This window comes from Lethenteron reissneri, chromosome 58 (genome assembly GCF_015708825.2).
Source record: "Lethenteron reissneri isolate LAM-NWPU_2019-01 chromosome 58, ASM1570882v1, whole genome shotgun sequence".
Taxonomy (NCBI): Eukaryota; Metazoa; Chordata; class Hyperoartia; order Petromyzontiformes; family Petromyzontidae; genus Lethenteron; species Lethenteron reissneri.
The window spans coordinates 7,258,934-7,274,189 of NC_083836.1; the positions used below are offsets into that span (position 1 = coordinate 7,258,934).

The 15,256-nt window shown below is 44.0% G+C and overlaps 1 protein-coding gene across 6 annotated transcripts; it reads right to left on the reverse strand.

Moving 5' to 3' along the window:
* Window positions 1–1,324: 1,324 nt before the first annotated feature.
* Window positions 1,325–15,254, reverse strand: NHLRC3 (NHL repeat containing 3). 6 transcript variants are annotated; one of them, XM_061575506.1, is made up of 8 exons: window positions 15,114–15,254; window positions 13,245–13,316; window positions 10,815–10,979; window positions 9,675–9,825; window positions 7,043–7,243; window positions 5,901–5,992; window positions 4,600–4,712; window positions 1,325–2,743 (listed from the first exon to the last, which is right to left on the reverse strand). In XM_061575506.1, exons 2-8 carry the CDS (start codon window positions 13,305–13,307, stop codon window positions 2,515–2,517), a joined length of 1,014 nt encoding a protein of 337 aa, XP_061431490.1. In that variant the 5' UTR covers window positions 13,308–13,316; window positions 15,114–15,254; the 3' UTR covers window positions 1,325–2,514. The 6 variants fall into 6 exon arrangements, with proteins under 6 accessions (XP_061431490.1, XP_061431492.1, XP_061431489.1 ...); XM_061575508.1 differs by having other exon boundaries at window positions 15,173–15,237; XM_061575505.1 differs by lacking the exon at window positions 15,114–15,254 and adding an exon at window positions 14,851–15,058.
* Window positions 15,255–15,256: the final 2 nt, after the last annotated feature.

A 15,256-nucleotide genomic window follows, 5' to 3' on the forward strand; every position in this document is an offset into this window, starting at 1 on the left:
TATACGAGTGGGCCGTCGTCGTTGTTTGTTCATCCGTCGCGGTTGAAGCCTTATATTCTTCCTCAAACTTGACACCTCATTTCAAAATTGTGTACGGCCGAAGGTCGGCGGGGCCCGTGATCTCGCCGAACGCGAGGAGTTGCTGACTGCAACTGGGCCCACGACGCCTGTGAAGCCGGGAGTGGAACTGCCTTCTTTGAGTTTTTGGGCGGATCCCACATCTTCTGTGAAGGTGAAGATTGTCCCCATGGATGGACTGGCATCGAGGACTCGGTCTAAATTTTTTATATTTCGTTGACAAGAACATTCCATTGTGTGTGTGCATATGAGGGAAATTGGGGGGGTTGCGCTCGCGTGTTTTATATGAAGGGAATTTTTTTCCCTATGTTCCTCTTTTTGTCTCTCTTACCTTCCTATGCTGCTGGTTGGGTCCTTCCCTTTTCTTTGTGGATCGTTCTGCCTTGTTATCTTTTAAACATGGGGAGGGGTGATGTAATGGCAGGGTGTTACCTGTCGGCCTGAAGGGGTAATCGCGGTTATGGGTATATTACGTAATGCCTAATTATGAGGGGGGCATATCTGGTGTAAAGGTGAAAGGCGGGGTCAGTTGGAGGCTCCGGGAGCCTGCTTGAAGGTTCTGGAAGGGGTGTGGCCGGAGGCGGGGCTTGGCCACGCCGAGGCGTATATAAGGGGGTCCCCGAACCAGAGGTTCGGTGCTGTTGCGGGTCCTGGGTCCTGGCTGCGTCACCGCTCGCCATCATCTCTCTTCATCATCCGGCCACGTGGCCGATATTCTGCAAGGCTCTCATCATCGCCGTCGCTGTGCTAGTCAGACAGCAGTGTAGTTGGACGCCAATGATGGGGTTGTGCAAAAGGGTCGGCTATGTGTAGCTCCATAGAACGTTACACAAATGTATCGCCCAGTGTTGTGCTTAAAGTGTGAGAATAGATAAGAAGCCTTCTACACGACGTGTCTTGGAAGTCACTCACTACACTAGCAACCCACACATCCTTTACAAGTGACCTGTCCCTCCCCCAAATTTTTTTATATCCTGAAATAGCCGGGTCTCTATTGCCCCTTCTCCTTGTCCGTCTATCTGTCGATTCTAATTTCTGGCTTTTTGTCTCCATTCCTGTCTTAATTCTCCCCCTGGTTCCTCCTACCTCATCGCACCCGCTTCCCTCCCCCTATCTCTCCGCAGGTTTATCTCACGGCTCTCCCTGGCTTGCCTTTTTCCGCCTCTAAATCTCTCCTTGCCTCATCCTAATACCTGAATCCAGCCAGCAAACATTCAAAATGTAGCATGAAATTCCACTCGGTTGAGCAATTTCAAGATTTTATTGAACTTAATTTAAATTTCATGGAGTATTTCGTTTTTTACAATTCTACTTTGCAACATTTTACAAACATGTACACGCTATTTGCATTTGTAATGCAGCTCCAATTCACCTTACAAATGAACGTTTTAATACATTCACGTCTCTACACATGGACTAGCCAAGGGTGGGTGGTGCGTAAACCTGGCTGCTGTGGGATGCGGATGCCACTTATACTTGCCCCACGTGCCATGCAGTTAGCAAAGCTGATTTTTTCCAGAAGCGCTTTGATATGATTCTTTAATTAACTACTTTGACACCCTTATATCTGAAATCTTTAACTGCACCTCGCGCTTTAAATACAGCATGTATAATGGGACCTCCTTTGTCAGTACCAAAATATGAGAATAGGTTTTACCCTTTCTTCTGGCAACAAAATAGGTGTTAAGATGTTAAAACACCAAACTGAAACCTTCTACAAGGAATCACTCTGATTATCAGTGTTTTTTGTTTGCATTCTGACCACGAATATTGTGGTTAATGCAGACATAATTCCTTGTAAAAGGTTTCAGTTTGGTGTTTTAACATCTTAACACCTGCTTCGTTGCCAGAAAAAAGGGGAAAACCTATTCTCATACAGCACATATATTAAGATGAGGTACAGTAATGCAAATAAGCTCATTGGCATACCTATTGTACTATCACATAACTTTCCTTTTGTACATTACCTCTAACATTCCATGTGTACATTGCTTTGTTACCGAGGCTTTTGAGCACCAGAGACTGTTGCATTGTGCACTTATTACAGAGAAACTTGGTGGTCTTTGTAACCACGATTTGAAATGCACCTCCAAATTATAAAAATAATATTAATTCACTCAATGTTTATCTTAATTTTTGTGTGCCTAAGGTGCAGGGGAAAAAACATTTACAAAAAGATTGGACGAATGTAGGGTAGATTCTTTTCCCTTTTCCCAACATACATAATTTTTTAAGGAAATTAAGGAAAAGCAAAACCTAATATTTCTACAACCCACCATCCCAATGAATAACAGCCTCCAAGATTTCATGAGCTTTGTCCATAGACGTATTTAAAATCCACATATTGTAACCATTGTTAAGTCTGTGCTGAAATTGCAGCCTAAATAGAGACTCTGTGGATTTGTGAATGGAGTGAATCCGCAAAGGCAGAAGTCATCACCGGATTGGAACAAACTTCTGTGCCTGTTCAGCGCCGATCTCCGCCAGGTAGATGGCGCCCGTGGCAGGGCTGACTGAGACAAGGTGTGGCCGCGTCTCAGGGCCCATCTGCAGCGAGGCGGCAACACGGCACGTGCCCGGTAGGCCCACGCTCGGCATGTGCAGCAGCAGCAGCCGCCCCACGTTGAGCTGTGCCACCACCAGATACTGCCCATCCTGGGTCAGTCTAAAACATGCACATACACGCGCGCACATGACCTGGGTCAGTCTAACATGGGGGTTGGCAACCAAAATGAGGCATTTTATTCGAATTTGGTCAACTTATTTCAAGAGCTGCAATGCACTTCAATAACATCATGAAGCAGTCCTTAAAGAGCCACATATGGCTCTGGAGCTGCAGGTTGCAGACCCCTGATCTAACACATGTAAACAGATGCACACACATGACTTGGGTCAGTCTCGCACATGTACACAGATGCGCACACAACTACTGTTGGCATTGTAATCAGCATCGGCATTGATAATCATCAGGAACAGCATCAAGCAGGTATATCATTGGCACCCAAGTTGTGGAACATCTTACCTGGAAAATAAATGTACCCACCAATTCATATATTTAAGACTGAATTAAAGACAAAACTTTCAGATTGTAATTGGATAACAAAAAAGAAAGTAGTCTTAAGCACATTTATATTTTAAAACTTTGTTTATTCTCATTGTGTAAATGGCTGCATCGCATTGTTTTTGAACATATTTGGTCTGCCATGACTTCCTTCCTAAGTAATTATCTCAAATACTTAAAATTTGTTCTGGTGCCTAGAAATGTACTGTGCAGGAGGCATGATATACATAATAAAAATATAATTATGATAGCAGGATCCTAGAACCAACATTATTAGTATCAGTGCCTCCACGCTCTAATAAGCAATCGGATAGCACTGACCTCCGATGGCAGCCCTAAACTAAACTAAAATAACATTATCGGTACCGAGACTGACAAGGCCATGCAGGAGGACGTGTGGTACGGTTTGGCGCCAGCTATCATAAAGTGTGGTCGTGTTGCTACAGTTCTCCGCGGTGAGTACAATGTTTTTAAAAACTGCGGCGCTATGCCTCTAAATCAAATTAACACCGAGCCGATTGCGAGTTCCAAGATTCACCGGTGAACGGGGGGAAGCTCCCAATCTGCAACTTGCAGATGTCTCGGAACGAAAAAAGGGTTAATTATGTTTGGCCTCGCGTTCCATGCTTGGTGCCTCCCTTTTCATAGGCAGTGTTTGTTTATCTCAACATGGCTGCGAGCGATTAATTTCATGATTGGCAAAGGGGAGGACTTCTCTCCCCCCTCTGTGTCCACATCGATTCTTAATGCTGTACAGTTTTTTTGACTCTTAAGATCCGTCTGACTGGTTTGTGGCCTCAAGTGCCAACTAAAACACTTGCATAAAAACGTGATGCAACCAATGCATTGTTAAACTCGAGAAATTTGTTCAATAGTATACCCACAACATTAGCCACATAAACCATTTCATGGCAGGGGTCAGGCTCTCCATAGAATGGCCACCGCTAACTTCTTAGGGTGGCGATATGGCCAAGCAGTAGCACATTTGTCGCTTGTTGCAGAGGTTTGCGGTCTGAACCCCAACGGCACCGTAGTTAGCATGACCGGTATATTCACAGTGGACGTGAAAGATCCCGCAATGTTATTTCAAAAAGAGTAGGCAGGCATTGAGGTCTGCAAAGTAATTAACCGACAACAATGCAGCAATATCAACCCCCTACTGCTGGCAGGCCAGTGCTGCACAGGGATGGTTGCCCCCAGGGGACATCTCAACCATTACATTTCCCTGCTGTAGGGAAATGTAATGGTTGAGATGTCACGTCACACGTTTTCAGTTGCCGAGTCATGCAAGTGTCTAAAATCATAATCCTGAAGAAGCAGTGATCAGATATAACTTACTCAATGGTGAAGTTCACGATATGCTAGATTGATTCCTGATTGAATTTAAACTTACAACATTTCAAATTTGAGTCGAGTGCTCTGACCACAGCAACACACTGGACCAGGCCATGTAGCCTCACCTGACGGAATATGGGCCGTCATCCGTGAAGCAAGAAGTCCACTCTCCCAGCCATTCACCAGTGGCAGCGTCGAACACTTGAATTCGCTTGTTCCCCCTGTCAGCCACCCACAGCTGTGATGTACAAACGCCAGACGCACAACTCTTGAGTGGATTTCATGCTCGCTAATAGGCATGCAACCTATTAAACTATCTTGTGATTCAATGCACATGTACAAATTTTGGGTCGTGACTCTATTCAAGTAGAGATGGGCAATATAATTATGTATTCGACTAATCTGATAATGTGAAAATACATGAGAAAAAAGACGAATTTATGGAAGGGATATTGGGTGGGACTTGGTAACATAATTACCTTTTTTAGCTGCATCACGCTGGGCGTGAATTTGTTTTTTTCAAGGGGCCGATTAACGGACCACTGGAAACGTATTTATTCAAATTTTTGGTTGCATAATCGACTTAATCAAATGATTGCCCCAACTCTATACTGAAGAGTGTATTCTTTTTAGTGTGAGTTGTAATTTTTATCATTCTCATTTGCACAGTGTTTCCCTGCATTAGTATACGTAAACATATCAATACACAACTGAATGAGGTCCTTCCAATGCCATGTGGGTCACTGTAGTTATTTGAACATCATCAAACTGGTCTGCGAGTTGGTGACGGTAGGAAGCAGAGACGCGGAAGCATACATGTAAAGAACAATGTCTAGATTTGAAGCTTTCGTGACTGCAAGGATTCGTACGCTTTGGTTTCAAATCTAGAATTAATGCCCTCTACGGGGAGGAATTTCACTTATCTGTTAGAGTTTTTAACAGACAACATGTGTTTTACCTACGTGACTTTACCGAAAAAACCAAAAAGTAACATTAATGTCCTCCACATAGCCCCGCAGACTTAAATGGACAGTTTTGTGCATGGTGGTTGCCCATTCAAGCACTATCCAGGCTCAATATCCAGAGTTGGCTTCTGAGATATGATGAGATCTGGAGCACTCCGGGTGACATGGCCAAAGGCAGCAACATTTTAACACCATATGATTTGTATACACTTATTAGCTAACATTCAAAATAATTATTTCTTACACGTACCAATTTATGCATGAATCGTACATGTAGGAATCAATTTTAATCGCTTGCAAACATGTTTTGACATGCCTTCTCACAGATTCACTGCAGACATTTTCTTATCATTAATCTCTTACATCCGCGTGTTTCTGCTGTTGCTGGTACTATTATATTCGATACTCTCAGGCGCAACAGGTTTGCATTCCGACGCCAATTTCTTGATCGGTAAACTGACCCTGCCAAAGCTGTCGAGGCACAAGCTGTGTGGGATGTAAAACTGGGCTTTTCCACTCCCCTTTTCTCCGTGCACCCACTCCAAGGTCCGGTCTGTCAATGGAAAGAATGAGTCACCATGTGCCAATCTGATCAAGTGCAGTGGAGGCTTACAGCTAAAAAGAAAATCAATTGTATTTCATATTGTAATCAAAGTTAAAATTAGCAGGGATCCATCCAAATGACAGCAGCTGCAGGCAATTCAGCAAATGCAATGTTACTAAGTGGCTTCCAGCCTTTATTGGATTGGCAGACAGGTTTCAGCCACTTTGGCTTAAACTGGGTTCTCAAATGGAATGTGGTGATGGTCTCAGCCTGACTCACAAAGTACCATTAAATTAAACTTTGTGTTCCAGTTAACTTAGGATATACCAACTAAGTATAATTTAAATAAATAGGTTTGATTGCCATGCGAGAAACACATAGAATGTGAAAGGCATTCCACCTACTGGGTAAGATTCCTAACAAATTTACTTTAGAAGTAGTTCCTTAATCTCATCTTATAGGGGCTTTCTCCAAAATTGATGTTACATTAAATGTATCTGGTAATATCCAATGGAAATGTATTTGCCTTAATGCAACATGACGTAGATAACGTTACAAAATGTAGTATATTTTGGAGGAAAAACAAGGGGAAAAAATATAATTAAATGTAAGCTGGCAGTACAGTCAATTGAGTGAGTCTCCACTTGAAGACAGTCTCCATTAAGGAGACTTGAAAATGGTATCTATTAAAGGATAAATAAATGAAAAAACAACTAAATTAAATCACGACGTTTCGGAGGCAACACAAGCTTCCGTCTTCAGGTGGAACCGTTACAGCCAAATTCACTGTAATAATGCACTTATTATTAATAATTCACTTATTACAGTGAATTTGGCTGTAACGGTTCCACCTGAAAACGGAAGCTTGTGTTGCCTCCGAAATGTCGTGATTTAATTTAGTTGTTTTTTCGTTTATTTATTTTTTACCTACGTGACTTTACCGAAAAAAGCAAAGAGTATGAATCCTTGCAGTCACGAAAACTTCAAATCTAGAATCTATTAAAGGGTTCAATGCAAAGTGAGAGGTAGCGACAGAAGGACAAAATAGCTCTGACGCACCAGATTGGAGCTTGAAGACGCGGTTGTTAAGGCCACCGTCTCCATCAGCAACGTACATCTCCCCTCGCGGCCCCACAATCACCTCTGCCGGCTGGTCAAACTGCAGTGGCGTGAAGCTGGCGCCAGCCTTGCCCGGCGTGCCTAGCACCTCAAGCAGGTTCCCGTCTGGGGAGAACCTCTTTATCGAGTGGCCCCATTCACCTGTCGGCAAAGGGGTTGCAGTGACAGTCAAGACAGGGACCGGACTAGATATGAACGTATTCACGCATGGCAGTGGCGGTCAACAACCGCGTTGTGCTGAGGCTGTGCCGAGCTCGGCTGGCGCACCTCATGAGTGCCCAGGTTGTTTGTCCAATGCAAAATCTGAGCCGCGCCGCTGACGTCACAAGCAATGAACAAGTTGAGACGCATGCAGATGCTGCGGTGAAGCTGTATTCGAGTAGTGACGTCACAGGCAACAACAACGTAATTTGCCCCACCCCTGGCCCTGCTTGGGCTCAAGCCAGATAGGGATGTCTCATGTCAGTATCATATGTAGTGACGTTATTCGGATCACTACGGCGCTTTGCGCTGTGTGTGTGTGTGTTGTGGAGATAACTAGCAGGGTACAGTACCATGCACGTGACGGGCTGGGGTGAGGTATAGGGGCACGTGACGGGCCGGGGTGAGGTATATGGGCAGTGGAGGACAAGTCACCCCGCGGCAAACAGATGCTAGGGAACTGGAATTGACCGGATGGGCCGAGGGGAGTGGCGACGGAGGGAGGAGCGGGCGCAGTGGGGAATAGAGGATATAAGGCAAGCCTCGAGCGAGATTCGAGGCTGTTCGGTGGATGGAAGAATCCAAAAACCTCTTATGGATGATATTGGTCGCGAAAGCCTACGTGTTAAACTGACTAACCTCAATGGGGAGGATACTTTTCTTCAAACTAGAAAACTGGAGAAACTCCGAATTGTCTTCACTGGCGTTCCTCAAAAGATGCAAAAATTCAAAGAGCGCAAGAAGGGTGGTCAACACATCTACGCCTCTATATAAGCAGGGTTGCGATTTCCGCACCAATTTCCGCAAACATGCTGTTTTCGACCGCATTTTGCGGTAGTTTCTGTGACCCTCTTCCGCACAAATTTCCGCAATTTGCGGTGATTCCTGTGAAGACTTCCGCAAATCGTGACTTCGATTCCCGCCTTTCTCGGTGCCGTACTCGCGCGGTTGGCGCACATATCTTGCGTATGCCCATTTGGCTCTGCTGACTTCTGGAAAAAACGATATGTATATATGAACTATGGATTCCTGCATTCAGACAGCGTTGTTGGTGCGCACGAACTGTGAAAAAATCAATGAGAGCCGCGAGCTCTTGTGCGTCGAAGTACTTGTCGATGCCGTCGATGAAGCACACTTGCCACAAGTACACGACGCCACCGTTGACATGTTTGTCGCCGATAGGAATCCCTACGGTTGCATCTTTCCGGATCGACGCAACCCCCGGCGCTGTGCTCACGCCCTTTTGCCCAGCCCCATGATGTCTCCTAGCGTCTGCCATTCGGAGCCCTCGCAGTACTCGTAGCGACAAAGGAAAAACAAAAAACTGTAGCATTTTCTTTATTCATATTCTGTCGATATGCAAAACTATTCATCGTCGCTCAGATTGCAGCGCGTTGGGAAATCCACTGGTAATTTTGGCCAAGCGCTCAGATACCCACGCTGTTTTCGATACGCTCAGATACACACGCGTTTCCGCTCAGGTAATATCCTCGTCCAGCGTATGCTCATTTGCCTCTGTCGTAGCTACTTTATACCTCCTGCGAATATATACACTTTACTGCTAACGATTAAAACTTTGGCGCACAGGTCGGTCGGCTGTGAGAGGGCTTTCTCTCTGCAAAACAACATCAAGCCCGAGGAGTGGTTGCTCCTCTCGTGCAAGCAGTTGAACGCGCTTATAGTTTGCGCCCGCGACAAGCCAAAACTCAGCATCTTTCACGCCGAAGACGACATGAAGCGCTGGAAGAATGCGAAGAAGTGAAAGTACATGTGCTCGTAATCATGGCTCCGCATTTGAATAAAGTATGTGGTTCTTGTGCGGAAATGCGGAAATCATATATTCATTCCAATCAGTAACTCAAAGCCCTACGTGATGCTGGGCCTTGCATGTATCCTTTCCAATAGAACGCATTAACGTGTTGTTAAAAGCGCGCGGTCATAGGAGTAGTCTTTCCACCGTTTGCGGTTGACTTTAGCAAAAATGCGGGAAAATTTGAACCCTCCTTCCGCATTTTCCATGCGGAAATCGCAACCCTGTATATAAGGAACAAAACAGTAAGACTTCTCCACAAATTTGGCTGTTGCCTGATGAAGCTAGCTGTAATTACTGGTGGAACGTCGTACTCAGTTTGTAAATATTGTGGCTTGGCTCTACAACACACTTGTGTGCTGTACAAGTGACGAATTGGCATGTTCTGTTTACGTGACAACCCTTACTAGTTGGCTGTGTCGGGTGGTGGCAGGTTTTAATGACACATTTATACATTATACAGGTTCATTATCACAGTAAGAATGAATTAGACATGCCCTCTCATTTGAGCTCGTTAAGTTTGCTGACCGGGCAATTATGAATGGTGATGGGGTGTGCTACCCGTGCCGACGTCTGTGACCCAGATATTGGAGTTGTTCGCAGATTGCAGGAAGAAGATGCCGTGGGGCATCTCAAGGGCCGACGAGTTCCAGGACCCAAGGAATGACCCAGACTCTGAGAACACCAGCATTTTTGGCACGTTGTCTCCCCTCTACACACAAACATGCGAAAATACAAAGAGCGCTTGTATAGCAATGTTCCATATCTGTGACTTATCTGCCATGAACAATTAACTGCCCACACCCAGTGCAGTATTTGTGCACATGGAACTCATTTCCTATAGACGTCCACAAATCTGACATTTTCACACGCAGTTAATGCTTGCATACATATGTTAACTTATAAAATACAGTGGAGCATGGCTTCAAGTTCAGAGCAGTTTGGGTTTTATTTATCCGTGAACTTATTTGAGCAGGATGCAACTGTGATTTTCTATAATGTTCACATGTACAACTTTTTCACATTCGCCTAAACCTCAAGTCTCCAGCGTATATGGATATGCAACATTTGACTGTATAGCGTTTTGAGTTAGCGCAACGTAAATATTAATTTGTTGTAACATGAAGCACCAATGGCTTGTTGGCAAGAGGTCCATTGGACAGGCCCCAGGTGTGTATGTATGTTTAATTTCTTTCGCACCATAGGTAGCCAACTGTGCAAATCGGAGGTGTGAGGAAAGGACAACTAAACACAAAAATTAGTGTTAAATCTATATTTAAAAGTGCATAGCTCCAATGGCTTCCTCATATCGGAAGAGAGTTCTAGACCAATTGCAGAAGTGATCTGAAAGTGTCAGATGCTGTGACCGCATTTGTTGGATGGTTAGCCAAATTCCGCTGCGAGGATGGCCAGAGTTTACGTGATGGTTTATGCTCCTTGACGAGATCAACAAGGTATTGTGGTTAATTTGTGCCCAGCACTTTGTGTTAAATGAGAGCGATCTTATAACGTGTTCGTTCAGTAACCGGAAGCCCAATGCAGCTCAGCAAGAACTGGACAGACATGGTCAGATCTTGCAGTATTCTGTATTGGTGGACTGAGATGACAGGCAGATGTGCCAACTGCGTTCCCCACTGCCACATTGTTGTGTTTTCGCTGCCTACTATATCGTGGGTAGCCCGAATGATTTTATCCACTTACCTGCGCGACATACACCCGTCCAGTGGCGCCATCCACCGCTGTAGCAAACACCTGCCCGCTGAAGTGCTCCGGATAGTGTGGCCACGTGGGGTCAAGCTTGTAGAGGAAGCCCTCGCCACTGAGATGATATGACCAGGCCTCCCGGTGCCTCAGCAGAAGTGACATCTACAAAGGACAGGACAGCCAACAGTTGTGACCATGCTAAGGGAATGTACTGGGTAAAGATGTCAACCTGCAATTGATTACTCATGCGACCGATGATAAAACAGCATCCACTACAAAGAATTCTAGAGTACAGTCATACCTCAGTATACGACCGTTTTGGAATACGTCGAATTTGGTATACGTCGTGTTTTGACGAGAAAAAAATGTCTTGGGATACGACGTCTTGCTTGGGGTACGACGTGCTTGCTAGAACTTGTATTAGTCGGGATGGGTCACCGCGTACCCGCGTATACGCCGTTCACGACTCCTCCCCTTCCTCACCACCATCCTCGTAGGCTAACAAACTCCTCTCAGCAAGGTAAAGTGATGTTAAATTGTATTTTATTTCAATTTATTTATATTTATTTTAATTTATTTATGCATTTATTTTAAATGATGTATGCATTTTAGTAATAAGTAGTGTCTAAAGTATGTTATACAACCCCATTAATGTATAATATGCCATATAAAATATCATTTCTTATACTCTGGAACGGATTATTTCCTTTCCCTTTATTTCTTATGGGAAAAAATTTTACCCGTCAAAACAAAGTTTTTCACTATAAATCCTTAATATGCGTGGCGGCTAGAGTCCTCTCGTCCTCTGGCTTGAGATGGCTGCCACATATGGGTCAGATGATTGCCTGCCACCATTAAGCAATTGGTAATTGAATATAATTTATTTTTTCCTAAAAAGTGTAAAATTTTGGAAAAAAAAAAAAAATTTCCACGAAAATAAATTGTCACGCACAACGAGTCTGTGTGCAAAATGTCAGCTCGATTGGATCACGGGAAGTGGGTTAAAAAACGACCGAAAGATTTGCACGGTCGTAAGCGCGCAAGCAAGCAAGTGAACTTAATATAAAGGATTTAAAAATCGTTTGGTATACGTCATTTTCGGTATAAGTCCTACCTTCTGGAAATAATTAACGACGTATACTGTACTTCTTTAGAACATAGTTTGCTGTTCTTCCACGCAGGCCAGATATCTTGGTATGCCCACACATGACCTGCCGATCGACTGTGGCGTACCAATTTAGAATCCCACTGGATAGAGGCAACCCAAAAAACACACATCTCTGATCTTGCAGGTCAACGTTCATTTTGTGTGCCCGGCTGTCAAATGAAAGTTTTAGCATTTCATAATTGAAGAAAAAAATACACTTTAAATTGGCTTTCCGGTGCCCTCTAAAAATGCTATTCCAATGGTTAATATATATGTACCAACTGAGTCTGATTCTCAAGCACAATAATCGCTACTTGCGCATCATGACCATAAGGATACATTTTAATTGATGAAGCAATAAAAGAGGAATTAATGTTATCACACATGGAAGGATGATGATCATTTAGTGCTATATGTAGTATTGACATTTCAGGGAAATGGCACAAACATGCTGCATTCAGGAACTGCTCTGTCCTCATCTTAGCTCTGTGTAATGTATCTACTGGTGCCTATAACTTTCGTGTAAGCTGGTCAGAAATCCAAGCACTATCCAAACTAACCCATGCTTGGTTTTCAAATAATGATGACATCGGGCAGATTCTGCATTGCAATACAGGGTGGCACAGTGTTAACAGTTGCAAGGAGATCCTGAGTTTGATTTCCGACTCGGGCACCTTTCTGTGTGGAGTTAGTATGTTCTCCCCATGTTCTACATAAATTTCCTCTGGGTTTTCTGGTTTCTTCTCATAGCCGAAAAAACATCCAGTAAATGGTTTCTGCCAGACTTCCCAATGACGAAAAATTACGGCCATATTTCTTAATTGGTATTACACACAGCAACTTTTGCTCCCTTCTGCAAAAACTTGGCAGAACCCTGCCAAAAGCAAGTCTTGAGAGTCTGTGAGCCTTTCCTGGGAAAACAAACATAATAACCATGTGATTTGTGGTCGGCAGCAGGGGGCAGTGCAACAAAGTCCATACTTGGAATGGATGTATACGCCTCCACATCTACGCTCTTCCCACCTTCACCAACCAGCACCGATAAACGTGAAGTGTGGTGAAATAACACTCGACAAGGCATGGAAAGGCCCTCATTCAGCAGCACGTTTTTAAGAGAGTAGAACAGATTCATTGAAACTACTGGAAAGTTCTCGTGGACCACGTGTGTATGCAGTGCTAGTGTTGGCGTGCATTACATGTTCACAAAATGGATTCATGTTCATCTTTGTGAAGGAAATGGGCAGTCAACAGTGGTGATGGCTGAGGCTGTAGATTATTACCTTCAACACGACGAGGATTCCCACGAGGGTGAGACTCATTGTCAGAGTCATACATTTTCTCATGGCTTCTGGCTGTCGGTACAAAATGCATACACATCACACATTTGATAATTCTACGTAGACAATGCCACATTTCATACATTACTCCCCCCAAATTTAGAAGGGCCACCAATGGTGGAGCGACGGATCTTTGGAGCCAAGAAGGCTGTGTGGCACATTAGGAATGGACCACTCTTTTAATGATTTCCTCGTGCAACAAGGGAGTAAAGTGTGGTTTTGTGAAAGGCCTTATGTGCTGTGCGGTACATCAATGCACGTGTGTACACCAGCATGCGATAACGGAGTTGGGCCTGTGGGTGGCTGGCAGGGTTATTGAACACATTCCTGCAGGGGGAAGCTGGTAGGAACGTTGGGTTGCTCGGTCAATGGCCAGGGTCAACAGCGGCGTGGTGTATTCCGCAAAAATGCCCGACTGTGAGGGCTGGCACAAGCCGGTGTGAGTAGGTTAAACGTTGAGTTTTATAAGGGCACCACGGGGTGACCAGCCTCTCCCCACCCAGCCCTACCCTCCCCACCCAGCCCCACCCCACCCAGCCCCTTCCCACCCTCCCTGCACGACGGACACAATAATCCCCCGTGGGCTGGTGGAACCAGGAGGTTCCTACCAGTAAAATGTATTGTTGTGGTTGTCACACCTGATGATGATTGCTTGTGTTGCAATCGAAACGTCGTGATTTAACTTATTTATTTATTTTATCACCTACGTGACTTTACCGAAAGAAGCAAAGAATATGGATTCCTTCTTTGGTTCTTTCGGTTAAGTCACGTCTAAAGATAAAATAATAAATTAAAATAAAAGCATATTACGACGTTTAGATTGCAACACAAGCAATCATCAGGCAAAAAAGAGATAGCAACAAAAAAGCTCCATAATTAAGAATATGGATTCCTTGCAGTCAACAAAAACTTCAAATCTAGAAACAACAAAACATACGTGGCATAAACACAAAAACAAACACGGGGGTCATTGCATTGGCCAGCAAAGCCAAAGCTACGTTTTTAAGTCGAATAATCTTGACATTCCCTACATCCCACACAACACACAATTCCATTCACACGCCCTCACGTCAAGGATTTGTTGTCCACAGTTGCATACACATTGCAGATGTATCACTTAATCACGTCAAAAAGTTTAAGGTTTGTTTAGATCTGCGGCATTGATGATCCCGTTCAGAACAGTTTAGTTTTGCTGTCCTTGCCCCGGCAACCTACCGATTGGCTACGTACGGCGTGAAAGAAGTTCTCTGTACAACGCAAATTTAATACGAAAGATGCGTGGTACATGAGCACAACAATAGCAAATTAAATTAAAAAACGTAAACAATACATTGCAACGAGACCTTAAGGAATTGTGCAGAACCATCAGGCGGCGTCAAGCGATGAAATCCGATAGAGCTATCAACAAATCGAAATGTTGCTTAACAAGAAATGTTGCTTAACAAGACAATTAAGTTTTGTTCACGAGGTGATGTTACAATGCACTGATGAACATTAAAGACATCCAATACCTTAATAGTGCCAAGACGTATAACAGACACTCACTCACTTGGTTCTTTCGGTAAAGTCACGTAGAAGGTAAATAATAAAATATTAAAAATAAAACAATAAAATTCTCACGACGTTTCGATTGCGACACAAGCAATCATCGTGAGGTGTGAAAAACTTTACCGAAAGAACCAAGAATACGAATCACTGCAGTCACGAAAGCTTTAAATCGAACCTCACTCACTTCCTTGTTAAATGAAGGCAAATAATGAATTAAAGTGCCCGCTTTTAGCAATGGAATCGCACGACGCCCTGAGAACTTACGAACAAGTGGCGGCTCGTCGTTGTTTATTTCAACAGCGCCGTTAACAATAAAAACATACCTTGAGGGAAAGTGTCAAATACTAAACGTAACGCGACGCTCACGTTAACGTTAACGATGCGAAGCTTTAACACGGGCCTCGGTC

Coding starts and splice junctions, on each gene's coding strand:
- NHLRC3 (XM_061575506.1), bottom strand. CDS start 13,307: ATGAGAAAATGTATGACTCTGACAATGAGTCTCACCCTCGTGGGAATC. Junction 7,244..9,674: donor GGTCACAGACGTCGGCACGG/GTAGCACACCCC, acceptor CTTTGCCGACAG/GTGAATGGGGCCACTCGATA. Junction 2,744..4,599: donor GACGGCCCATATTCCGTCAG/GTGAGGCTACAT, acceptor TGCATGTTTTAG/ACTGACCCAGGATGGGCAGT.